Source organism: Sminthopsis crassicaudata, chromosome 2 (genome assembly GCF_048593235.1).
Source record: "Sminthopsis crassicaudata isolate SCR6 chromosome 2, ASM4859323v1, whole genome shotgun sequence".
Taxonomy (NCBI): domain Eukaryota; kingdom Metazoa; phylum Chordata; class Mammalia; order Dasyuromorphia; family Dasyuridae; genus Sminthopsis; species Sminthopsis crassicaudata.
In genome coordinates this window covers 294,080,747-294,108,395 of record NC_133618.1, presented here as the reverse complement: position 1 = coordinate 294,108,395, position 27,649 = coordinate 294,080,747, and the positions used below count along the sequence as shown (strand labels likewise).

General features: G+C 37.1%; 2 protein-coding genes across 8 annotated transcripts in view; one reads left to right on the top strand and one right to left on the bottom strand.

Annotated features, from left to right (window-relative positions):
* The window catches only part of EFCAB11 (EF-hand calcium binding domain 11), a 163,206-nt gene extending 137,036 nt beyond the window's left edge, over nucleotides 1–26,170 (bottom strand). For all 3 annotated transcript variants that reach the window (XM_074289753.1, XM_074289754.1, XM_074289752.1), the window contains exons 1-2: nucleotides 25,255–26,170; nucleotides 24,185–24,280 (exon numbers count right to left, since the gene is read on the bottom strand). In XM_074289753.1, coding sequence (XP_074145854.1) covers nucleotides 24,185–24,280; nucleotides 25,255–25,329 — 171 coding nt within the window. In that variant the 5' untranslated portion in view covers nucleotides 25,330–26,170. The remainder of the gene's footprint in view (nucleotides 1–24,184; nucleotides 24,281–25,254) is intronic.
* Nucleotides 25,557–27,649, top strand: part of TDP1 (tyrosyl-DNA phosphodiesterase 1) — a 145,442-nt gene continuing 143,349 nt past the window's right edge. For 3 of the 5 annotated variants that reach the window (XM_074289751.1, XM_074289750.1, XM_074289745.1), the window contains exon 1: nucleotides 26,185–26,312. The gene's annotated coding sequence lies outside the window, so the exon portion shown is untranslated. Of the gene's footprint in view, nucleotides 25,659–26,163; nucleotides 26,313–27,649 lie in introns of those variants that run through there. The other 2 variants (XM_074289744.1, XM_074289746.1) reach the window with 2 other exon arrangements.

The window sequence follows — 27,649 nt, the reverse complement described above, 5'->3', positions numbered from 1 at the left end:
AATTTAGTAGTGGTTTTACTGGATCAAAGAATATGGACAATTTTATAACCCTCTTGAAGCGGGTTGTGGTCCCTTTAAGAAACTATTTCCTATTAATCTGTGATTCCTTTCAGATTCCCAGCCCCTCCTGGCTGAGGCATATCCTCCTCAGACAAGTTGTCTTTCCAGGATGCCAGACATTCAATTGCATATCCTGGTTAAAAGCATCTCTTTGAATTCCAATAGGAGATCCAGACTTGTCCCAGCCCCCATTCTGATTTGCTTGGGCTGCCCAGTCCCCACTGGTTCTGATCTGCTCAGGCTTCCCAACCCCCAACCAAGACACACAATATAATGACCTTTCATTGACTAAAGTCTTTGCAGATGGATCTCAGTGGCTCACTCAGCTGCCAGGACTTTCTGTCCACTGAGAACTGCATTCTCAGTGCAAAACTCTATTTTTCATAGATCTGCCACTACAGAAGTCAGTCTCTGGTTAAACTGATTTCTATTTAACAACAAACTTTCATTTTGCTACTAATACTTGGGAATTAATGAATTCTTTCACTCCTAAAACCTATGGCAGATTCTTATACCCACTAACCTCTAGACCACCAGGAATCTAGACCACTCTAAACTTTATCACTCTGAGCGTAGATTATTCTCCAGAATGATACCTATTTTCCTTCATCCCTTCCAGAATTTATCACTTCTAATAGGCATGAGGTGGTACCTCAGAGTTGTTTTAATTTGCCTTTCTCTAATCAATAGTTATTTATAGCATTTTTCATGACTATGGATAGTTTTAATTTCTTTTTCTGAAAAGTGCCTGTTCATATTGTTTGACCACTTATCAAATGTGAAATGACCCATTTTAATGACTTATTTTTATAAATTTGTCTCAACTCTCTCCCTCTCTCTCAACTCTCTCTCTCTCTCTCTCTCTCTCTCTCTCTCTCTCTCTCTCTCTCTCCATATATATATATATATATATATATATATATATATATATATATATATATATATATATATATATAAAGCCTATCAGAGAAACTTACTGTAATTTTTATATTACTTCATTTTCTACAGTATCTTTTAGCAAAATATAATTTCACTGATTATCTCTTTTATTTAGGTTTATTTTTGTATTTGCTTTATTTGACATCATGACTGCCATTCTTCACTTCAGCTGAAGCTTAACAGACTTTTCTCCAGTCCTTTATTTCAACTGTGCATACTCATTACTTAGAGGAGGGCCTAGTACACAGTAGGTACTTAGTATTTATTTCCTTCCTTTGTTTGATGGTGGAAGGAAGCTGTGAAACAGGTTATGGTCTCTTTAAAGAAACTATTTTCTTTTGATCTGTGATCCCTTTAAGAGTCTCGACCATTCCTTGGGGAAGGCATATTCCCCCCAGTTAAGTTATCTTTCCAGGATGCCAGGGCTTTTGATTCAATTAGAAATCCTGGCCAAAAAGCACCTCTTCAAAGTGTTGTTAATTCCAATAGGAGATCTGGGCTGCCCCAGCCTCCAACCTGTTCTGACCTGCTTGGGCTGTCCCAGCTCCCCACCAAGATACCGAATATAACATCTTCTATTAACTAAGGTCTTTGCAGATGGACCTATGTAGCTCACTCAGCTGCTAGGACCTTCTGTCCACTGAGAAAGCATTGTCAGTGCAAAACTCCATTTTCCCATAGATCTGCCACTATAAAAGTTAGTCTCTTGGTAAACTGATTTCTATCCAACAATAAGCTTTCATTTTGCAACTAATAATTTGGGAATGAATGAATTCTTTCACTCCTACAACCTGCAGCTCATTTAAAGGGGACTCAAACAACTCTCTTACAGCCACTAAACTCTAGACCACCAGGAATTGAGACCACTCAAACCTCATCAGCTGCATGATAAAGTCTGAGTTCAGGAAAGGTTACTTAGGAATTAGGTTCAGGAATGCTTAGCAGTCAGGATCCCTAAAACTAAAGAAAGTAGGTCACCTGATTCCTTCTATTAGGAAAATGAGATTTAGATGAGAGAGAGCATGACAATGGGAGAAATGTTTCCTATGGGAGACTGCTCCCATATTTTCCAGTGGCCTTAGGCAAGACATTAATTTCCCCAAACTTATTATTTCAAAATACTTAATAGTACTGAGAATATTGTGCAGTTGTGGTAAGCTTCAACTGAGGAAATGCTTGTAAAAAGTATTTGTTATCATTCCTAAACAGAACAATCAAGTTCATGACCACAAATAACTGTTAAAGGTTAAATATGAGCCAAGGGTTTTCTGATTCTCAAATTTAGCACCCTGTCCACTGTTTCTCCCATATGCCTTTTTAATATCACTGAAGAATATTTATGTAAAAATATTAAATAAAATGTACATAAATAGAATACAGCAGAAATCAAAATGAAATCAAGAAAAAAAATACAAAAATGGAAGATTCCCCTCTGTTTATATTTAGCTATAATAGTTTGCAAATTAACTAGGACAAAGTAATCTAAATTTAGACTTAGAGGATACATCTCACAAAACTTTACATATTTTAAAAATTTAGTATGCAATATGACCTCCTTTTTTCTGTAATCATTTGTTTTACATAATTTTGCATCGAATACATAAGATTTTAATATATATTCTTTAATTCTTCATCTTGAAACCACATTTAGCACAGTGAATAATTATTAAGTATACATTTGATGAAATTTATTTTTCCAACTTGAGCCTTGATTATATCCCATAGTTCCTAGGCCAGTGAAGCATGTTGATCTCTTGGAAAAATATCTTAAGCTTTCAAGATGTAAGACATGGTGCAGGGCTGCATGGTAATATTGAATTTCCATTTGGGGAATTTTTATAAATCTGGTCTCGCTAAAGATCTTTGCAAATTATCTGAGGACTGTTTCACGGCAAGTATGTCAGTCAATAAACATTTATTAAACTTATTATGTACCTGGTACTGTACTAAGTCCCAGGGATACAAAAAGAGGCAAAAGAAAACTCCCTGCCACAAGGAGTTCACAATCTAATGGGAGAGGCAAACAAGCAAAATATGTATAAACCAACCATATAAAGGATAAATAAAAATTAAGAAAAAGAAGGCATTAGAATTAAAAAGCATTGGAAAAGACTTCCTGAGGAAGCTAGGATTTTAGCTGGGACTTAATGGAAGTAAACGAGATGAGAAGGGAGAACATTTTGGGCATGGAAGAGTCAGAGAAAATGCCTGAGAAATGAAATGTCTTACCAACAGCCAGGAAACTTGAATCTATGAGTTAAAGAGGATATATTGGGGATTAAAGTTGTAGGGAGGCTGGAGAGTTTGAGGGAGCCAGGTATAAAGGACTTTGAAAGTCAGATGACTTTGCATTTGATGCTAGAGGAGCAAGGGAGACACTGTGGTTTGTTATGGGGTTTGTGATGTGATAGCTACACTGCACTTTGAAGGAAATATCTCTGGTGGCTGCATGGAGAAGAAGCGGAGGCAGGCAGAGCCACCATGAATAATGTGGGCATGAGGTGGGACCTGTATCAGAGGTGGCAGTGCTGGAGGCAAGGAGGAGCAGCTGGGCGATGACCTCAAGGTGAAATGGACAGGCCTTAGCAACAGCTTGGATGGCAGAGGGGAGACAGGAGGGGTGGACATGACACTCCCCAAGTCTGAGGGACTGGAAGATGGAATAGGGAAGGTGACAGATGGGGAGGGTTTCAGGGGAAAGACAAGGAATTATGCTATGTTACAATATGGTATAGCATAAAGATTATATTATATAAGGACTCACTGTCCTTATATATGTCCTTATATGGAGATAAAAGAGATTGGAGGTTTTGAGAATCATAAGCCCAAATATGATAATTGAATTCAGGGGAACTGCTGAGATCACTAAGAGAAGGAGTATAGAGGAAAAAAGAAGAGGACCCAGGACAGAATCCTGTGGAATACTTCAGGTTAGAAGGCATGATCTGGGTGAAGATCCAGTAAAAGAAGCCAAGTGTGAGCAGTCAGAAAACAGTGCTGTCCCAAAAACCTAGCCAAGTGTATCAAAGGAGAAGGACTAAAGTGTCAAATGATGTAGAGATACAGGAGAATGAGGAGGGAAAGAAAGCCACTACATTTAATAACTAAGAGATCCTTGGTTTCCTCGGAGAGAGAAGTTCCAATGGAGTGATCAGATTGGAAGAAAATGTAATATTTTAATAAGCCAAGAGAGACTGAAAATAAGTGAGAGAGTGAGGATGACAGAGGGATGGAATGGGATTATTTGAGTTAAGGAGATGGTATGGAAGAAATCCTTGATAAGGAGTAGGGTCACTTTATTGAGGAAGTAGTTGCAGAAGGCACCTGAATAATAGATGAGGAAGAAAAGAATTTGTCAGTTCTAATGTTGTTTTCCTTTCCTGTTTCATTGTGGTCTTGATTCTTGAAATGCTTCCTACACTAATAGCTGCTACACTATCTGTACTATTAGGGGTGTTTTTTTAAGAGCTAGAATTTTCTTCTTTCCTTGGACTAAGATCTGTTCTCAAAATCAAAGAATTTAAAACTGAACTGAAGAGAGCAATGAAACATTCTTATAGAATGAATTCCAGCACAAAACTCAGAACTTAACTGATAGAGAATTAAAGGTAGAAAAACCAGCTCAATCTGATTTCATTTGTCAAGGATGAGACTTCAGAATCAGTTTAGTATAAGAATGGCTACTGCTGTCAAGAAATGGAATCTTATAAATATTATTGCTTCTCCTAAATAACTCACATACCACTGTGAAGCACTACAATAAAAATGCTAATAATTCCCAAACTAATTCACACACTTAAAGCAACATGAATCAAATTACCCATAGGTTATTTAGTAGAATTAGAGGTCTTAAAAATTTTATATGGAAAAATAGGCGATAAGAGCAAAGAAAGAATGAGTGAAGGGGGACTTATCCTTTAAGTTTTCAAAACATACTATAAAATGATAATTATAAAAACTGTCATGTACTGGGAAAATATTAAAAAAAAAATTGATGGAACAGAATGTTGTGATACAAGAACCACCTGCCAGTGGCTGCTGGAGGTCGAACTCAGACCTGTAGAATGGATCTCTTCATGTGAGAGGATGACGATGATACAAGGAGACTGAGAGGCAGTTGCATTCTCTGACCTCTTTCCTCTTCCCTTTTGCCTCCAATTTATTTCCTTTATCCTTATCCCTTCATATTCCCGCATTGTATCCCTCACCTCTACTGAATAAGTTCTGTCCTTTAGGATCATTGATGTTATTGGCTACAGGTTCCTTTAGGGCAGTTATAATCCAACCACTCCCTAGGATTCACAGTAAGATTAGAAGATGCCAATGAAAAAATCCATCCTCTCCATGCACACCCCACCTCAACTACCAAATTACTTCTTAATTTTTTCAGGCAACATATTGGAGGTTAGCACCCGGGAGTAAACTCTCTTCTCCTTCATTTCTATCTCTAGTTTTCACTTTGGATAAGAAACAGTGGGTCTCATAAGATGCACAGATATGAATGGATTATCATCTTCAACACATTATCATTTCATAAAAACCTATCCTTCTTGAAAACTTCCTTATTACTATTCAGAGCATTATCATTCTTTCAATCATCCAAGCTCACAACCTAGATATCATCTTTCATTCTTCTTTCTCCCTTCCTCATATACCCTAATATAAATCCCAAAATTCTAACTCCACATTTTGTTTTCTCCTCTCCCCTTGAGAGGACAAATATTCCATGCAGTTCATGAATTCTAAAATTCCTTTATCTGATCAGAATCTTTTATCTGTCTTTCCTCCATATTCCCCTATATTCCTATTCTGGCTATCTTTTCCTTCCCTCCCCACCTTGCCTATAATAGAATCAGTTTGTCTTTGTGTTGCCCCCTATTGAATCTCTGGCCCTCCTGTCTTACCACCCGTCATAGTCTTGTCAAATTTCCAATTTATGCCCACCATCTGCCACCTTCATTCCTCCAAATGTGCACTGAATAAAGCTGGAGAAGATCACATAATCTCCCTCTGTTGGTCTATTATAAATTTGTGCCACACAATTTCAACTGGGCCTTCAAGAGATCAAGGTAATCTTTTTATATATCCCTAATCAATTCACTCTCAAAGTGAGCTGCCCACAAAAGTGGCTATTCCAAATTTTTCCAATCTTCATCCTTCCTATTCCTCAACACTCAGTTGAGAACCTCTTGTAATACTTAGCTGAAAAAGTGAAACCATTCATTTGATGAGAGTGCCTCCTTTGGCCTCCCATTTCACTCAGTACCTTCTACCACCTCACAAAGAGAAAGGAGACTTCCGGCCAAGATGGTGGCATGGAGGCAGACAGCTGCTTGAGCTCCTCGTTTTCTCTCAGAACTTACTTCATGACAAGCCTCAGAGTTAATGCTTAACCGGAAAAGAAACCCACAAATAATCACCAAGAGACAACATCCTTGAAATTCATCAGAGAAAGTCTGTGTTTGCTCAGGGGAGGGTTGAACAGATTGGGCACAGACTGAGGGCAGGCAGCCAGAGCGAGACAGACAGCTCACACAGCTCAGACCAGAGGGGGGAGGGGCACAATCTCTGCCATTTCTGTGAAAAGGCTTTTACCCCAGTGTGGATATTCGGTCTTGGCAGCAAGCCAGGAGCAGGGAGAGGGTGTAAACACCAGAGGTGAAGATTAAAACCCTGGAAAGCTAGCCTCTCTCAGAACCAGGCCACCCCCACCCCCACCCCCACCTGGAGTGATTCAGCGCATTCTCAGAGCCTCAGAGCGCAGACTCAGTGCAGCCATCACAGTCCTGTTAGTACCTCGCCACTGTCTCCCTCAATCTGTAGAGGAAGCCCAGTAACACCATCTAGCCACATCCTCCCCGCCCAGAAACAGACCAATTGTTTCTCTTGTCAGTTTGTTTTCTTCGATTCCTACTCTGACAAAATGAACAAAAAATTCAAAAGGGCTCTAACCATTGACAGCTTCTGTATGGAGAGAGAGCAGACTTCAAACATTGAGGAGACTAAAAACAGATTGTCCCCAGAGGAATCCCCTAAGGGGGATATGAGCTGCTCATCAATACAAAAGAATCTCCTAGAGGACATCAAAAAGGCTCTCACAAGAGAGCTAGAAGAAAAATGGGAAAAGGAAAGGGAAGCTTGGCAAGAAAGCCTGGAGAAGTTATCCAGAGTGGATAAAGAGATCAAATCATTGAGAAATAAAATTAGTGAATTAGAAAAGGTAAACAACTCCAAGGAAAATATCATTAGTAAGCTGGAAAAAGAAAACAGCTCTCTAAAAAATAAAATGGATAAAATGGAAAAAAATTCCATAGAAGATAAAAACGCAATTGGACAATTACAAAAAGATATAAAAAAAAGTGAGTGAAGAAAACACATCATTGAAAATTAGACTCAAACAAGTAGAAATGAATGACTCAAGGAGAAACCAAGAAGTAGTCAAGCAAAACCAGAGAAATGAAACAATTGAAAAGAATGTCAAGTGCCTTATTAGAAAGACAACAGACCTGGAAAACAGATCTAGGAGAGACAATTTGAGAATAATTGGACTCCATGAAAAATGTGAGGAAAAAAAAGAGCTTGGACACTATTTTTGAAGAAATTATCAAAGAGAACTGCCCAGACATTTTGGAAACAGAGGGTAAAATAGACACTGAAAAAATTCATCGATCACCTACTGAAAGGGACGCTAAAATCAAAACGCCAAGAAATATATTGGCCAAGTTCAAGAACCATCAGACGAAGGAAAAAATACTGGAAACTGCTAGAAAAAAGCAATTCCGATATGGAGGAGCCACAATAAGGATAACCCAGGATCTAGAAGCGTCCACATTAAAAGAACAAAGGGCCTGGAACATGATATTCTGAAAGGTTAAGGAACTTGGTATCCAGCCAAGAATAACTTACCCAGCAAAAATGAGCATCGTTTTCCAGGGAAGAAGATGGACATTTAACGAAATAAATGAATTCCATCTATTCTTGATGAAAAAACCAGACCTACATAAAATGTTTGATCTTCAAATACAGAACTCAAGAGATTTCTAAAAAGGTAAAAAGAAATCTTGAGAACTATACTTCTGCCAAAAAAATATGTAAAGAACATATGTACAATTTGTCTTAGAAACTAGAGGTGGAAAGGAAATTATATCATAAAAAAGGGTAAAGTGGTGGTACTACATCTCATGAAGAGGCAAAGGTAACCTATTATATATGAGAGAAAGAAAGGAGGGAGATGAACATAATGTGTATCAATAGACATACTCGATTTATGGTGAAACTTCTTCCACTTCATTGAAAAGTGAGAGGGAAGAAATAAGCTAAGGGGAAGGGAAAACAGAAATTGTGAGGGAAAGGGGTAAAATAAAGGGAGGAACTTTAAGGTGGGGGAGGGATACTAAAAAGGGAGGGCTGTGAAAAGCAAGTGGTGTTCACAAATTTAATACTGGGTAGGGGGTAAGAGGGAAGAAATGGAGAAAAGCATAAGCAGGGGTTAACAGGATGGCAAGCAATATAGAATTAGTCATTCTAACCATAAATGTGAATAGGGTAAACTCCCTCATAAAGAGGAAGCAGTTAGCAGACTGGATTAAAAGTCAAAATCCTACTATATGTTGTTTACAGGAAACACACCTGAAACAGGGTGAGACATTCAAACTAAAAGTAAAAGGGTGGAGCAGAATCTACTATGGTTCAGGTAAAGCCAAAAAAGCAGGGGTAGCCATCCTCATCTCAGATCAAGCAAAAACAAAAATTGATCTAATTAAAAGAGATAAGGAAGGGCATTATATCCTGCTAAAGGGTAGCATCAATAATGAAGCAGTATCAATATTAAACATATACGCACCAAGTGGTGCAGCATCTAAATTCTTAAAAGAGAAATTAAGAGAGCTGCAAGAAGAAATAGACAGCAAAACTATAATAGTGGGAGATCTCAACCTTGCACTCTCAGATTTAGATAAATTAAACCACAGAATAAATTTTTTTTTATTTTATTTTATAATTATAACATTTTTTGACAGTACATATGCATGGGTAATTTTTTACAACATTATCCCTTGCACTTACTTCTATTCAGATTTTTTCCCTTCCTCCCCCAACCCCCTCCCCCAGATGGCAAGCAGTCTTATATATGTTAAATATATTACAGTATAATTTAGATACAATATATGTGTGTAGAACCGAATTTTTTGTTGCACAGGAAGAATTGGATTCAGAAGGCAAAAATAACAGTTTACATTCATTTCCCAGTGTTCCTTTTCTGGATGTAGCTGGTTCTGTCCATCATTAATCAATTGGAATTGGATTAGCTCTTCTCTATGTTGAAGAAATCCACTTCCATCAGCATACATCCTCGTACAGTATCATTGTTGAAGTGTATAATGATCTTCTGGTTCTGCTAGTTTCACTCAGCATCAGTTGATGTAAGTCTCTCCAAGCCTCTCTGTATTTCTCCTGTTGGTCATTTCTTATAGAACAATAATATTCCATAACATTCATATACCATAGTTTACCCAACCATTCTCCAATTGATGGACATCCATTGATCTTCCAGCTTCTAGCCACTATGAAAAGGGCTGCCACAAACATTTTGGCACATACAGGACCCTTTCCCTTCTCTAGTAGTTCCTTGGGGTATAAGCCCAGTAGTAGTATGGCTGGTTCAAAGGGTATGCACATTTTGATAACTTTTTGGGCATAATTCCAGATTGCTCTCCAGAATGGTTGGATTATTTCACAACTCCACCAACAATGCATCAGTGTCCCAGTGTTCCCACAGCCCCTCCAACATTCATCGTTATTTGTTCCTGCCATCTTAGCCAATCTGACAGGTGTGTAATGATACCTCAGAGTTGTCTTAATTTGCATTTCTCTGATCAATAGTGATTTGGAACACTCTTTCATATGAGTGGAAATAGTTTTAATTTCATCATCTGAAAATTGTCTGTTCATATCCTTTGACCATTTATCAATTGGAGAATGGCTTGATTTCTTATAAATTAAAGTCAATTCTCTGTATATTTTGGAGATGAGGCCTTTATCAGAACCTTTAACTGTAAAAATGTTTTCCCAATTTGTTACTTCCCTTCTAATCTTGTTTGCATTAGTTTTGTTTGTGCAGAAACTTTTTAATTTGGTGTAATCAAAATGTTCTATTTTGTGATCAATAATGGTCTCTAGTTCTCCCTTGGACACAAACTCCTTCCTCCTCCACAAGTCTGAGAGGTAAACCATCCCATGTTCCTCCAATTTATTTATGATTTCGTTCTTTATGCCTAAATCTTGGACCCATTTTGATCTAATCTTAGTATGTGGTGTTAAATGTGGGTCCATGCCTAGTTTCTGCCATACTAATTTCCAGTTTTCCCAGCAGTTTTTGTCAAATAATGAATTCTTATCCCAAAATTTGGGATCTTTGGGTTTGTCAAAGATTAGATTGCTATTTTTATTCACTATCTTGCCCTGTAAACCTAACCTATGCCACTGATCAACTAGTCTATTTCTTAGCCAATACCAAATGGTTTTGGTGATTGTTGCTTTATAATATAGCTTTAAATCAGGTACACTTAGACCACCTTCCTCTGACTTTTTTTTCATTAGTTCCCTTGCAATTCTCGACCTTTTATTCTTCCATATGAATTTTGTTGTTATTTTTTCTAGGTCATTAAAATAGTTTCTTGGGAGTCTGATTGGTATAGCACTAAATAAATAGATTACTTTGGGGAGTATTGTCATCTTTATTATATTCGCTCGGCCTATCCAAGAACACTGAATGTCTTTCCAATTATTTAAATCTGACTTTATTTTTGTGGCAAGTGTTTTGTAATTTTGCTCATATAATTCCTGACTCTCCTTTGGTAGATATATTCCCAAATATTTGATACTATCGACTGTTATTTTGAATGGAATTTCTCTTTGTATCTCTTGCTGTTGGATTGTGTTGGTAATGTATAAAAATCCTGAGGATTTATGTGGATTTATTTTGTATCCTGCGACTTTGCTAAAATTCTGAATTATTTCTAATAGCTTTTTAGCAGAGTCTTTGGGGTTCTCTAAGTATACCATCATGTCATCTGCGAAAAGTGACAATTTGATTTCTTCATTTCCTACTCTAATTCCTTGGATCTCTTTCTCGGCTCTTATTGCTGAGGCTAGAGTTTCTAGTACTATATTGAATAGTAATGGTGATAGTGGGCAACCTTGTTTCACTCCTGATCTTACAGGGAAAGGTTCTAGTTTATCACCATTACATATGATGTTTACTGAAGGTTTTAAATATATGCTCCTTATTATTTTAAGGAATAGTCCATTTATTCCTATACTCTCAAGCGTTTTTAGTAGGAATGGATGTTGGATTTTATCAAATGCCTTTTCTGCATCTATTGAGATGATCATATGGTTTTTATTAATTTGATTATTAATATGGTCAATTATACTAATAGTTTTCCTAATATTAAACTAGCCCTGCATTCCTGGTATAATCCCACTTGGTCATAGTGTATTATCCTGGGGATGATTTTCTGAAGTCTTTTTGCTAATATCTTATTTAAGATTTTAGCATCAATATTCATTAAGGAAATTGGTCTATAGTTTTCTTTCTCAGTTTTCAATCTAACTGGTTTAGGTATCAGTACCATGTCTGTGTCATAGAAGGAATTTGGTAGGACTCCTTCAATCCCTATTTTTTCAAATAGTTTACATAGCATTGGAGTTAGTTGTTCTTTAAATGTTTGGTAGAATTCACCTGTAAATCCATCTGGTCCTGGGGACTTTTTCTTAGGAAGTTGGTTAATAGCTTGTTCTATTTCTTTTTCTGAGATGGGACTATTTAGACTACTTACTTCTTCCTCTGTTAATCTGGGCAAGCTATATTTTTGAAGGTATTCTTCCATTTCATTTAAGTTATCGAATTTATTGGCATAAAGTTGAGCAAAGTAGCTCCTAACAATTGTTCTAATTTCCTCTTCATTAGTGGTGAGTTCACCCTTTTCATTTTCAAGACTATCAATTTGCTTTTTCTCTTTCCTTTTTTTAATCAGGTTTACTAAGGGTTTGTCTATTTTGTTGGTTTTTTCATAAAACCAACTCTTAGTTTTATTAATTAATTCAATAGTTTTTTTTACTTTCAATTTTATTAATCTCACCTTTTATTTTTTGAATTTCAAGTTTTGTGTTTATCTGGGGGTTTTTAATTTGTTCCTTTTCTAGCAATTTTAGTTGTAAACCCAATTCGTTGGCCCTCTCTTTCTCTACTTTATGCAAGTAGGCCTGTAGAGATATAAAACTTTCCCTAATTACTGCTTTGGCTGTATCCCACACATTTTGGTATGATGTCTCATTATTGTCATTTTCTTGGGTGAAGTTATTAATTATGTCTATGATTTGCTGTTTTACCCAATCATTCTTTAGTATAAGATTATTTAGTTTCCAATTATTTTTTGGTCTATTTTCCCCTGGCTTTTTATTAAATGTTATTTTGATTGCATTATGGTCTGAAAAGGATGCATTTACTATTTCTGCCTTACTGCATTTGATTTTGAGGTTTTTATGCCCTAGTATATGATCAATTTTTGTATAGGTTCCATGAACTGCTGGGAAGAAAGTATATTCCTTTCTGTCTCCATTTAGCTTTCGCCAAAGATCTATCATATCAAACTTTTCTAGTATTCTATTTACCTCTTTGACTTCTTTCTTATTTATTTTGTGGTTTGATTTATCGAATTCTGAGAGTGCAAGGTTGAGATCTCCGGCTATTATAGTTTTGCTATCTATTTCCTCTTGCAGCTCTCTTAATTTCTCTTTTAAGAATTTAGATGCTGCACCACTTGGTGCATACATGTTTAATATTGATACTGCTTCACTATTGATGCTTCCCTTTAGCAGGATATAATGCCGTTCCTTATCTCTTTTAATTAGATCAATTTTTGTTTTTGCTTGATCTGAGATGAGGATGGCTACTCCTGCTTTTTTGGTTTTGCCTGAAGCATAATAGATTCTGCTCCACCCTTTTACTTTTAGTTTGAATGTCTCATCCTGTTTCAGGTGTGTTTCCTGTAAACAACATATAGTAGGATTGTGACTTTTAATCCAGTCTGCTAACTGCTTCCTCTTTATGAGGCAGTTTGCCCCATTCCCATTTATGGTTAGAAGGACTAATTCTATATTGCTTGCCATCCTATTAACCCCTGCTTATGCTTTCCCTTTTACCCTCCTATCCAGTATTCAACTGGTAAACACCACTTGCTTTTCACAGCCCTCCCTTTTTAGTATCCCTCCCCCACCTTAAAGATCCTCCCCTTATTTTACCCCTTTTCCTCGAAATTACTGTATTCCCTTCCCCTTAGCTTACTCCTTCCCTTTCACTTTTCAATGAAGTGGAAGAAGTTTCACCATAAATCGAATATGTCTATTGATACACGCTATGTTCATCTCCCTCCTTTCTTTCTCTCATATATAATAGGTTACCTTGGCTTCTTCCTGAGATGTAGTACCACCACTTTATACTTTTTTATGATATAATCTCCTTTCCACCTCTAGTTTCTAAGACAAATTGTACATATGTTCTTTACATATTTTTTTGACAGAAGTATAGTTCTCAAGATTTCTTTTTACCTTTTTTAGAAGTCTCTTGAGTTCTGTATTTTAAGATCAAACCTTTTATGTAGGTCTGGTTTTTTCATCAAAAATAGATGGAATTCATTTATTTCGTTAAATGTCCATCTTCTTCCCTGGAAAATGATGCTCATTCTTGCTGGGTAAGTTATTCTTGGCTGCATACCAAGTTCCTTAGCCTTTCGGAATATCATGTTCCAGGCCCTGCGTTCTTTTAATGTGGACGCTGCTAGATCCTGTGTTATCCTTATTGTGGATCCTCTATATCTGAATTGTTTTTTTCTAGCAGCTTCCAATATCTTTTCCTTTGTCTGATGGTTCTTGAACTTGGCCACTATATTTCTTGGCGTTTTGATTTTAGGGTCCCTTTCAGTAGGTGATCGATGAATTTTTTCAATGTCTATTTTACCCTCTGTTTCCAAAACGTCTGGGCAGTTCTCTTTGATAATTTCCTCGAAAATGGTGTCCAAGCTCTTTTTTTCCTCCCATTTTTCAGGGAGTCCGATTATTCTCAAATTGTCTCTCCTGGATCTGTTTTCCAGGTCTGTTGTCTTTCTAGTAAGGTACTTGACATTCTTTTCAATTGTTTCATTTCTCTGGTTTTGCTTGACTCCCTCTTGGTTTCTCCTTGAGTCATTCATTTCTACTTGTTCCAGTCTAATTTTCAATGATGTATTTTCTTCACTCACTTTTTTTATATCTCTTTGTAATTGTCCAATTGAGTTTTTATCTTCTATGGAATTTTTTTCCATTTTATCCATTTTATTTTTTAGAGAGCTGATTTCTTTTTCCAGCTCTCTAATCCTGTTTTCCTTGGAGTTGTTTACCTTTTCCAGCTCACTAATCTTGTTTCTCAATGATTTGATTTCTATATCCACTCTGTCTTTGAATGCATGGGATGACTTCTCCAGGCTCTCTTGCCAAGCTTCCCTTTCCTTTTCCCATTTCTCTTCCAGCTCTCTTGTGAGAGCCTTTTTGATTTCCTCTATGAGGTTCTTTTGTATTGAGGAGCAGCTCATATCCCTCCCAGGGGATACATCTGGGGACAGTCTGTTCCTAGTCTCCTTAGTGTTTGAAGTCTGCTCTCTCTCCACACAGAAGCTGTCAATGGTTAGAGCCCTTTTGAATTTTTTGTTCATTTTGTCAGAGTAGGAATCAAAGAAAACAAGCTGACAAGAGAAACAATTGGTCTGTTTTGCGGGGGATAGGGCTGGATGGTATTAATGGGCTTCCTCTACAGACTGGGGGTAGGGCAGCAGAGAGCCACTAATAGAACAGCAATGACTGTACTGAGTCTGCGCTCTGAGGCTCTGAGAACGCACCAAGTCAGTCCAGGTGGGGGTTGGGGGTGGCCGGGCTCTGAGAGACGCTGGCTTTCTGGGGTTTTAATCTTCACCTCCGGTGTTTACACCCTCTCCCTGCTCCTGGCTTGCTGCCAAGACGGAGTATCCACACTGGGGTAAAAGCCTTTTCACAGAAACGGAAGAGATCACACCCCTCCCCCTCCGGTCTGAGCTGTGTGAGCTGCCTGTCTTGCTCTGGCTGTCTGCCCTCAGTCTGCACCCAGTCTGATTGACCCTCCGCCGAACAAACACAGACCTTTTCTGGCGACTTTCAAGTATATCTTCTCTTGGTGATAATTTGTGGATTTCTTTCTGGGTCAAGCATTAAGTCAGAGGCTTGTCATGAAGTAAGTTCTGAGAGAAAACGAGGAGCTCAAGCAGCTGTCTGCCTCCACGCCCGCCATCTTGGCCGGAAGTCCCAAACCACAGAATAAATAAGAAAGAAGTCAAAGAGATAAATAGAATACTAGAAAAGTTTGATATGATAGATCTTTGGTGAAAGCTAAATGGAGACAGAAAGGAGTATACTTTCTTCTCAGCAGTTCATGGAACCTATACAAAAATTGATCATATACTAGGGCATAAAAACCTCAAAATCAAATGCAGTAAGGCAGAAATAGTAAATGCATCCTTTTCAGACCATAATGCAATCAAAATTACAGTTAATAAAAAGCCAGGGGAAAATAGACCAAAAAATAATTGGAAACTAAATAATCTTATACTAAAGAATGATTGGGTAAAACAGCAAACCATAGACATAATTAATAACTTCACCCAAGAAAATGACAATAATGAGACATCATACCAAAATGTGTGGGATACAGCCAAAGCAGTAATAAGGGGAAGTTTTATATCTCTAGAGGCCTACTTGCATAAAATAGAGAAAGAGAGGGTTAACGAATTGGGCTTACAACTAAAATTGCTAGAAAAGGAACAAATTAAAAACCCCCAGACAAACACAAAACTTGAAATTCAAAAAATAAAAGGTGAGATTAATAAAATTGAAAGTAAAATAAAAAACTATTGAATTAATTAATAAAACTAAGAGTTGGTTCTATGAAAAAACCAACAAAATAGACAAACCCTTAGTAAACCTGATTAAAAAAAGGAAAGAGAAAAAGCAAATTGTTAGTCTTGAAAATGAAAAGGGAGAACTCACCACTAATGAAGAGGAAATTAGAATAATAGTTAGGAGCTACTTTGCTCAACTTTATGCCAATCAATTCGATAACTTAAATGAAATGGAAGAATACCTTCAAAAATATAGCTTGCCCAGATTAGCAGAGGAAGAAGTAAGTAGTCTAAATAGTCCCATCTCAGAAAAAGAAATAGAAGAAGCTATTAACCAACTCCCTAAGAAAAAATCCCCAGGACCAGATGGATTTACAGGTGAATTCTACCAAACATTTAAAGAACAACTAACTCCAATGCTATGTAAACTATTTGAAAAAATAGGGATTGAAGGAGTCCTATCAAATTCCTTCTATGACACAGACATGGTACTGATACCTAATCCAGTTAGATTGAAAACTGAGAAAGAAAACTATAGACCAATTTCCTTAATGAATATTGATGCTAAAATCTTAAATAAGATATTAGCAAAAAGACTTCAGAAAATCATTCCCAGGATAATACACTATGACCAAGTGGGATTATACCAGGAATGCAGGGCTGGTTTAATATTAGGAAAACTATTAGTATAATTGACCATATTAATAATCAAATTAATAAAAACCATATGATCATCTCAATAGATGCAGAAAAAGCATTTGATAAAATCCAACATCCATTCCTACTAAAAACGCTTGAGAGTATAGGAATAAATGGACTATTCCTTAAAATAATAAGGAGCATATATTTAAAACCTTCAGTAAACGTCATATGTAATGGCGATAAACTGGAACCTTTCCCTGTAGGATCAGGAGTGAAACAAAATTGCCCACTATCACCATTACTATTCAATATAGTACTGGAAACGCTAGCCTCGGCAATAAGAGCCGAGAAAGAGATTCAAGGAATTAGAGTAGGAAATGAGGAAATCAAACTATCACTCTTTGCAGATGACATGATGGTATATTTAGAGAACCCTAAAGACTCTGCTAAAAAGCTATTAGAAATAATTCAGAACTTTAGCAAAGTTGCAGGATACAAAATAAATCCACATAAATCATCAGCATTTTTATACATTACCAACACAATCTAACAGCAAGAGATACAAAGAGAAATTCCATTCAAAATAACGGTCGATAGTATAAAATATTTGGGAATATATCTACCAAAGGAAAATCAGGAATTATATGAGCAAAATTACAAAACACTTGCCATAAAAATAAAGTCAGATTTAAATAATTGGAAAGACATTGAGTGCTCTTGGATAGGCCAAGCGAATATAATTAAGATGACAATACTCCCTAAACTAATCTATTTATTTAGTGCTATACCAATCAGACTTCCAAGAAACTATTTAAATAACCTAGAAAAAATAACAACAGAATTCATATGGAACAACAAAAGATCGAGAATTTCAAGGGAAGTAATGAAAAAAATTTAAATGAAGGTGGTCTAGCTGTACCTGATCTAGAACTATATTATAAAGCAACAGTCACCAAAACCATTTGGTATTGGTTAAGAAATAGACTAGTTGATCAGTGGAATAGGTTAGGTTCACAGGGCAAGATAGTGAATAAAAATAGCAATCTAGTGTTTGACAAACCCAAAGATCCCAACTTTTGGGATAAGAATTCATTATTTGACAAAAACTGCTGGGAAAACTGGAAATTAGTATGGCACAAACTAGGCATGGACCCACATTTAACACCACATACTAAGAGAAGATCAAAATGGGTCCAAGATTTAGGCATAAAGAACGAAATCATAAATAAATGGGAGGAAAATTTGATGGTTTACCTCTCGGACTTGTGGAGGAGGAAGGAGTTTGTGTCCAAAGGAGAACTAGAGACCATTATTGATCACAACATAGAAAATTTTGATTACACCAAATTAAAAAGTTTCTGCACAAACAAAAGTAATGCAAACAAGATTAGAAGGGAAGTAACAAATTGGGAAAATATTTTTACAGTTAAAGGTTCTGATAAAGGTCTCATCTCCAAAATATACAGAGAATTGACTTTAATGTATAAGAAATCAAGCCATTCTCCAATTGATAAATGGTCAAAGGATATGAACAGACAATTTTCAGGTGATGAAATTTAAACTATTTCTACTCATATGAAAGAGTGTTCCAAATCACTATTGATCAGAGAAATGCAAATTAAGACAACTCTGAGATATCATTACATACCTGTCAGCTTGGCTAAGATGACAGGAACAAATAACGATGAATGTTGGAGGGGCTGTGGGAAAACTGAGACACTGATGCATCATTGGTGAAGTTGTGAAAGAATCCAACCATTCTGGAGAGCAATCTGGAATTATGCCCAAATAGTTATCAAAATGTGCATACCCTTTGACCGAGTATATCCTAAGGAAATACTAAAAAAGGGAAAGGGACCTGTAGGTGCCAAACTGTTTGTGGCAACCCTTTTCATAGTGGCTAGAAACTGGAAAATGAATGGATGCCCATCAATTGGAGAATGGTTGGGTAAATTATGGTATATGAATGTTATGGAATATTATTGCTCTGTAAGAAATGACCAGCAGGATGAATACAGAGAGGCTTGGAGAGACTTACATGAACTGATGCTGAGTGAAATGAACAGAACTAGGAGATCATTATACACTTCAACAATGATACTATATGAAGATGTATTCTGATGGACGTGGATATCTTCAACGTAGGGAAGAGCTAATGAAATTCCAATTGATCAATCATGGACAGAATCAGCTACATCCAGAAAAGGCACACTGCTTCCAAATCACTACTGATTAGAGAAATGCAAATTAAGACAACTCTGAGATACCACTACACACCTGTCAGATTGGCTAAAATGACAGGAACAAATAATGATGAATGTTGGAGGGGATGTGGGAAAACTGGGACACTGATACATTGTTGGTGGAGTTGTGAAAGAATCCAGCCATTCTGGAGAGCAATTTGGAACTATGCCCAAAAAGTTGTCAAACTGTGCATACCCTTTGACCCAGCATTGCTGTTATTGGGATTATATCCCAAAGAAATACTAAAGAGTGGAAAGGGACCTGTATGTGCCAAAATGTTTGTGGCAGCTCTTTTTGTTGTAGCTAGAAACTGGAAGTTGAATGGATGTCCATCAATTGGAGAATGGTTGGGTAAATTGTTGTATATGAAGGTTATGGAATATTATTGCTCTGTAAGAAATGACCAGCAGGAGGAATACAGAGAGGCTTGGAGAGACTTACATCAACTGTTGCTTAGTGAAATGATCAGAACCAGAAGATCACTATACACTTCAACAACAATACTGTATGAGGATGTATTCTGATGGAAGTGGAAATCTTCAACATAAAGAAGATCCAACTCACTTCCAGTTGATCAATGATGGACAGAAATAACTATACTCAGAGAAGGAACACTGGGAAGTGAATGTAAATTGTTAGCACTACTGTCTATCTACCCAGGTTACTTATACCTTCGGAAGCTAATAATTAATGTGCAACAAGAAAAAGGTATTTACACACATATATTGTATCTAGGTTATATTGTAACACATGTAAAATGTATGGGATTACCTGCCATCGGGGGGAGGGAGTGGAGGGAGGGAGGGGATAATTTGGAAAAATGAATAAAAAAATAAAAAAATAAAATATAAAAAAAAAAAAAGAAAAGGAACACTGGGAAATTAATGTAAACTATGAGCATTATTATTATTTTGTTTTTGTTTTTGTTTTTCTTCCCAGATTATTTTTACCTTCCAAATACAATTCTTCCTTTGCAACAATAACAACAACAAAATTCTGTTCTACACATATATATTGTACCTAGGATATACTATAAGATATTTAATATGTATGGGAATGCCTGCCATCTAGGGGAGGGGGTGGAGGGAAGGAGGGGAAAAATTCGGAACAGAAGGGAATACAGGGGATAATGTTGTAAAAAAAATTTTACCTATGCATATGTACTGTCAAAAAATGTTATAATTATGAAAATCAATAAATAAATAAATAAATGAAATAAAATTTAAAAAAAGAGAGAGAGAGAGAAAGGAGAGGTGGCCTTTCCCCTTGCCAAATCAAATTTCTCTGTATGTACCCCCAATTCCATTCCATCCTGTCTTTTCCAGAAAATTAACTCTTGATATTTTACATACTCTTGCATTGTTAGTCTTTATTTAGTGGCTCCCTACAAATAAGCTCATGTTTCTCCAAACCGTAAAACAAACTAACAAACAAAACCCCCTCACTTGATGCAGCCATCTCTACTAGCCATTATCCTGTATTTCTCATCTCTTTTGCAGCTAAATACCTTGAGAAATTCTCTATATTTGGTACCTCTGTTTCTTCTCATCTCACTCCATTATAAACTCTCAGCAATCTGGCTTCTAACCTCATCATTCTATTGAAATTGCCTTCTCCAAAGATACAGATCTTTTTTCTCAATCCTCATCCTTCTTGATCTCCATTCAACTTTTGATACCATTTCTCATCCTCTTCTCCTATACAATCTCTACCCATTCCACTTTCAAGATACTTCTCCATCCAGCTTCTTATCCTACTTGTCCAATTATATCCTCTCAACCTCCTTTACTGGTTCTATAGGCAGGTCATGGCCACTAACAAAGTGTCCCACGTGGGCTTTTTAAGTCAACAAGAATTTATTATATACCTATTATTTGTCAAGCAAGCAAACACATGGAAATAAACTGTATATAGGATAACTGAAGATAATCAGCAGAAGGATGACATAATTAGAAGGAATTGGGAAAGGCTTCCTTTAGAAACTGAGTTTTCTAGTTGCGTCTTAAAGAGAAACTAGCAGATGAGATGAGATGAGAGATGAGAAGGAAAGTATCTCAGGTACAGGGAACAGACTGAGAAAATACCTGGGGCCAAGGGATGGGAGTATCTTACCCAAGGAACAGAAAGAGACCAGTGTTACTGCTTTATAGACGATGTGCAGGATTTTAAGTATAAGTTCATTGTAAGTATAAGAAGATTGGATAGGTGTTGGGGGGGCGAGGAGGTTAGGTTCTGAAGGACTTTGAGTTCTAAACAGGTGATTTTGATCCTGAAGGTGGTAGGAAGCCACTGCAATTTACTGATTATGGGAATGACATAGTTGGACCTGGGCTTTAAAAAAATCACTTTGGTAGCTGAAAGATGGATTTAAGTGGTGAGAGATTTGAGACAGGTATAATGCCTGGTAACAAAATACTTGTTTAATTGATTAAAAGTAGATAGAATTTTGAAGGAGAAATCAGGGTGTGGGTTTAGAGAGGCCCATCCATCACTATGATGGCCAGAAAAGCATTATTATTTTTCTTTGTCAAGATAACTCTTGAAGATTACATATTATTTATTAAAGTTATGTAATCTATATCAGCAGAGAGAATAACCATACCAATAAAATGATAAATCTTTAAAGTAGTGATAATTATAATACTAATAACTGGATCAGTAATGAGATGTTTGATTTCACTTCTACATTTAAACTAATGAAGTTATTCCCTATGTATGACAAAATTGTAAATATATATGTGTATATATTAATATATACACACATACACAAAGATGTAGCTCAACATAACAGTTAATAATTCTAGATCATTGCAGTATGAAGTGTTCCTAGAAGGATCTTGGTGAGACAATTGAAATCATTCTTTTTTTATCATCCTCCATCTTCTGATCCAGCTTTGTACAGGAAGGATTAAAAAAAAAGTAAATGCTCTCAAAATAATTGATCAAATAGTATGAACAGAAAAAAGGATAACAAATTACTAAGAACTATATAAAATGCCTCAAATCAGTAATAAAAGGCACCGTTGCTAAAACTGTGTTCAGATCCAACCATTTTTGGAGAGCAATATGGAATTATGCTCAAAGAGTTATTAAACTGCTTATATCTTTTGACCCAGATATACCACTATTAGGTATTTTTCCCAAGAGGATCAGGGTAAAAAGGAAAAGAACCTATATGTTCTAAAATATTTATATGATCTCTCTTTGTAGTGACAAAGAACTTGGAAATTGGGAGAAATGGCTAAATAAGTTGTGATCTATAATTGTAATGAAATACAACTGTGCTATAAAAATTGTTGAGCTGGTTGATTTTAGAAAAACATAGAAAGACTTGTATGAAATAATGAGGAATGAAATGAGCAGACCCAAGAGAACATTGGATATATAATAATTGCAATACCATTCAAAAAAACAACTGTAAATGACTAAACTATTCTAAGTATTACAAATATTCAAATCAACTACAAAGGACTTATAAGGGAAAATGCTATCCACTTCCAGAGAAATAACTGCCAAATCGAAGTATACATGATATGGTTTTACACACATTTTTATATATATATATGTATATATATATATATATATATATGCATATATGTACATATATATGTATACACATATATATCTACATAGACAAATCTATGTTATATATGTTTGTGTCAAATGAAGGCCTTCTCTACTGTGGAGTGGGGAGGAAAGGGGAAAGGAAAATAGTTTCGATCAGTGGTCCTCAAACTTTTTAGATAGGGGGCCAGTTCACTGTCCCTCAGACTGTTGGAGGGCCGGACTCTAGTAAAAACAAAAACTCACACTCTGTCTCCGCCCCTCAACCCATTTGCCATAACCCCGCAGGCTGTATAAACCTCCTCATCGGGGCATCTGGCGCACAGGCTGTAGTTTGAGAACCCCTGGTTTACAGCTTAAATATTGCAAAAACTACAAGTGAATTTTTCAAAAAGAAAGCCATGAGACATGAAAAATAACAGCAAAATGTCTATAGTGACAAAAGATGGGCGTAACTAATGTAGAAAGGAATAGGAAAGATAAACATACTAGAGCACTGTTTAGTGATGGTGGAAAATGATCTAGTTCTGGAAAGCAGTATGAAGCTTAAACAAAGAAAGTGACTAAAATCTTATACCTTTTTTTACTGAAAAGATTCCTGAGGAGCTCAATGACTAAAAAAAAGTGCTATATACACAAACATTTATAGCAGCAAATTTTTTTTAGTAGCAAAAAATTAGAAAAACCTTTGATTGGAGAATAGGCAAATAGGTTGTGATAGTTAAATGTAATGGGATGCTACAGTACTCTATGGAACAATGAATATGATGAATCCAGAGAATCACCAGAAGATATATGAATCGGTATAAAGTAAATTAAGCAGAACCAGGAAAACCATATACAAAATGACCATAGAAATGTAAACTGAAAGAAAAATAACACAATTGAGGCTAACTGCTACCAAGTTGTAATGATCAAGATTGGCCCCCTATAAGAGGTATTGATGAGAGAAAGGAAAGGGGGAACCCCGTTTGTCAGCACATAGATAATAAGATAATCCTATGAGGCGCAGTGTCCCCTGTAAATGAATTTACAGGCCTGAAAACCTAGATTGATAAAAAGATTGTAGAAATTTGGAAGTAAAGTTCAGTTAGAAGGACGCCAGGGCCAGAGGTGGCCGCTGGGCGGGCAGGAACCCTTACATGGCTGGAAGGATACCATGTGTTGGCTGGGAGGGCTCCTGCAAAGAGGGCATTCCAGCTTGTTTCTTTTATATCTAGAAGATGATGGGCAGTACCCAGTTCTGGCGGGCTTTTCAGTTAGCTCAGATCAGGTGAGGGCTGGGGGAAGCTGAGCTGATGGTGGGGGCTGGGCCCGGATATTCAAAGGGTGCCTTTGACTTGTGAATCAAGGTCAGCCATGGGTTGGGCAATTAGAAAGGAATCTTAAAGGGACCTCAACCCCCATCAGTATGAGGAGGCATGTTCCCATCCTACTGGCCTATGAATCTTGATAAAACATCAGACTTTTTCTACTTTTTTTTTCTTTCTTTATACTTTTGTTTTATGTGATTGTTTGCTAAGAGAAATGGGGAAAGAGAAACACCTGGAAAGTAGATGATTAAAAAAATTAATAAAACTTTATCGGTTTAAAATAAATGTCATTAATAAAAATGGGCAAAGTTCTTCACTGGACATTCAAGTGTAGAGGCCTATGAAAAGTATTTTAAGTATCTATAATGTGCTTAAGATTCAGATTGTAAACTAAGCTTTAGCAAAATAACACTGCTGCTTTTTTATCACTAAATATATATTAATAAAAATAAAATATACCTTTGACGGTTTGTACCCAAACAGCATTACTACAGCAACTTTAAAGTCTTCTCTGCTTAGATAACCTTTTTTATCTTCATCACATGCTTCAAATACCTAAAAAATGTTAAATATATTCAGTGAGAGCCACAGAACTGTCTAGTTTTTTTTTTTTTTTAATTTTGTGTAATTGGTCTTGGATTTTTGTTGATTTCTGACAGGGGATAATAAACTCAAAAAAAAAGGGGGGGATAGTCAAGAGCTCTTTTTTTCATTAATAAGTTCTAACCGTGAAGTTTCTCTCATTTCTTTATTAAGCTAGAATCAATTCAATTGAACATTAAGCACCTACTGTGTGCAAAGCACTGTATTTAAATTCAAGGTGTGAGGGGCAGCATTGTAAAAAACACTATGTCCTATAGCTAATTTTTAAGCATTTTGGAGAAAAATAGTATACTTTTGTTAATTTCTAAGAGTAGTATGTTGTTGCCACCTTGTGTCTAAACAACCATAAGCTAGTGATTGTCTCTACTTAAGGCCCCCCTCACTTTCCTAGTAACTAGTAATAACAATAACAACAACTAGTATTTATATAGCATTCTTAGTTCGCAAAACGCCATTTTGTTCTCACCACGACCCTGGAAAGTAGGTGCTATTATTATTTCCATTTTACAGAAAAGTAAACTGAGGCTTAGATGTGAAATGACTCGTCTAGAGGTCAAAGTACTACTTCCCAACAAAGCGTCCCTTATTCAAATGTCGGTTCCTCAAGGGCAGACGTTGTCTATCCCCAAAGCACAGCGGAGCACTCAGCAAGCTTTTTCTTTAAGAGTTCCCGCTTTTTAAGAACTTGATGTTCATTCAGTTGGGGGAGCATTCTCAATAGCAAGAGCTTGCTGAGGTGGAAGGGAGCCCTCATGGGACATCGGCCCCTCAAGGATGTGCACAGACGGGGATTCTGGGGTGCCATCCATCAGTCAGGAGGGAGCGACGTTTCCCGGTTCCCAAGCCTGCCTCGGGCCGAGGCTCAGAACACAAGGTTAAGTTCCCTTTGTTCAGCATCGCCAAAACCGAAACCAAGGGACACCTACTTTCACCCACTTCCGTCGCTCGGAGAGCCGCGCTTCGCGTCTAGAGCACAAGGCACTACTGTCCGAAGCGAACATCTCGGCGCTTAGCAAAGATGCAGGCTACAGAATCACAGTCCCCTCCAGCCAACTCCGCCGAGGGGGGGGAAAAAGCCAACTGCCGCCTAGCAACGCCGACGCTTCTCCTATTGGATGATCACTTCTCACGTCATCTCATATCTTCTCTCCCATTGGCCGCAATGCTTTGCGTAGCCACGCCCCTTCCCAAAAGAGAAAGTAGTCGGGACCTGCAGCTTCCGGGGCCAAGTCTGAGTCTTCTTTTAGCTCCTCCTACTTGCTTCTCCTGGGTTGCTGTTTAAGAAGGGCGGTCACGACTGGTGGAGTCGGAAGTGCCCGGAGATTGTCTGGTAAGTTTGAAATCTGTAAAGAATAGTGTATTCTTTCCTGAGTTTCTTCAGCACGTTTTGTTCAGCTCCTGCTTTGTACGTTGCATTTTGGCGGAGTAGGAAGAATGTGAATAAAACATGCAAAAGAATAAAAGCAGACCTCCCCTGCAGACACAAGTTGGGATTTCTTGCTGAGTGCGAGATGAGAAGGGAAAATCTGGATACGGCTGAGTTATTGCTCTGAATGCAAATAAGCCTATCGCTGATATTAAGAAAGGTCCCACCCACCACGTGGCAGATTCGTTGCTAGGCTCCGAGGATACCCTGGGGGGGTTTATTAGTCGGTGCCTCATTCATATTTGTCCTTTGGTAAAACTGGACCTCAGTTCAAATCCTCCCTCTCTCTGGCTTAGGTTGTTCAATAGTGGTTTCTAATTTCCTTCTAGAAATGCTGACTTCCTTAGGACTTGGAAGAAGCAAAAGTTTTCCGTGGGTTAAAATACAGTATAGTCCTCTTTTTTTCCAGCTCCATCTACGCACGAGGACTCGTTCCTTATGGCTGAATGTGAATAAGTGGGGCCGGCGGTGTGCAGAAGGAGCTGAAAGGCAGGTGCGTTCAGAAGAGATGAGGTTTTAAAACAGTACTTGAACTCTGACCGCGGGATGAGGGCACAGGTGAGTCCCACTTCAGTCCTACACGAAGAGATTTAATTTTATTCTGTCACCTGCGATTTTTTAAAAAAAATTAATTTTTAGATTTTTTTTTTTTAACCTGCGATTCTTTTGAGCTTTGCTGCTTAGGCTTTCTTTTCAGTAGAGCGGATGATAATTGGATTTAGAGATTGTTTTAGAACAACCTCTTCAGTTTATGGATAAAAAAACAGGTTCCCGGCAACGGGATCTGAACTCCTAACTGTGGATGGCCTGCACTGAACGGCGTAGGCAGGAGAGTCAAGGATCAAAAATAAAATGAGCTAAATTCAAAGTGAGGAAGCTCCTTGCAAGCAGAAATCCTCCTGAGAAGGACAACGTGCTGGGGCAAAGCCAGGGCTTTACATTAATTAAAAAAGCACAAGTGAACTGGACTATGACATCATCATTCTTAAGTCTTGACTAGTAAGTTTATGGGCGGACAATGCAGGCATTCCTCAGTCTGTGGGAACAGTCTCCAAAATTTTTTGCCTGTAGCAGATACAGAACCAGAATGTGTGTCAGTTATAAAAAACATCAATTGTGAACATGTTAAGAGATGTGCTAGACCACCTGTTTCTAGCTCTTAGGTCCCTGGGAAACCTGGGGACCTCCTTCAGTAATCACCTGGTGCTGAGCAGTGAAATACACTTCCAAAAAGTGATTTCATCCAGAGTTCGAAGGATTGTTGCTGTGCCAAATTGTGCCTGCTTATTAGACCTTAATTTTGGGAAACAGGGTGTCTCCAAAATATTTTAAAAATTCTGATGGGTAATTTTTAACCTAAGGGTTTTTTTTAGAAAATGCCTGAATTCAAATGTATGTTGTATGACTCCTAATTGAGTTACTTCCCAAGTATCACTGATTATGTTAAAAGCTTAAAAATGATGATGATGATTGCTAGAATTTATAGAGAGCTTTAAGGTTTAAAAAGCACTTTGCAATTATACTCTTATTTGGTCTTCACACCAATCTAAATAGGTGAATACTATTATTTTTCCTCATTTGACTGATGAGGAAACTGAGGCAAAAAGAAGTGCAGTGATTTGCCCAGGGACAGGCAGCTTGCCTGCAGCAGGTAGGTGGTGAAGTAGATGGAGAGGGGCTGAGAGGTCAGATGCCAGTGTGGTACAGTGTCAGGAAGATTTGAGTTCAAATCCAGACACACACACAATATAAGGGACATCAAAAGTAAATCATTAATAGGCTATTTTCTTTAAATAATAGTAAGGTACCACCAAAAAAAGTTTCATGTAAGTTCTACAACATATGTCTATACTAGTTTTTCTCCTAATAGTGAAATTTTGTGGCATAGTCACTGT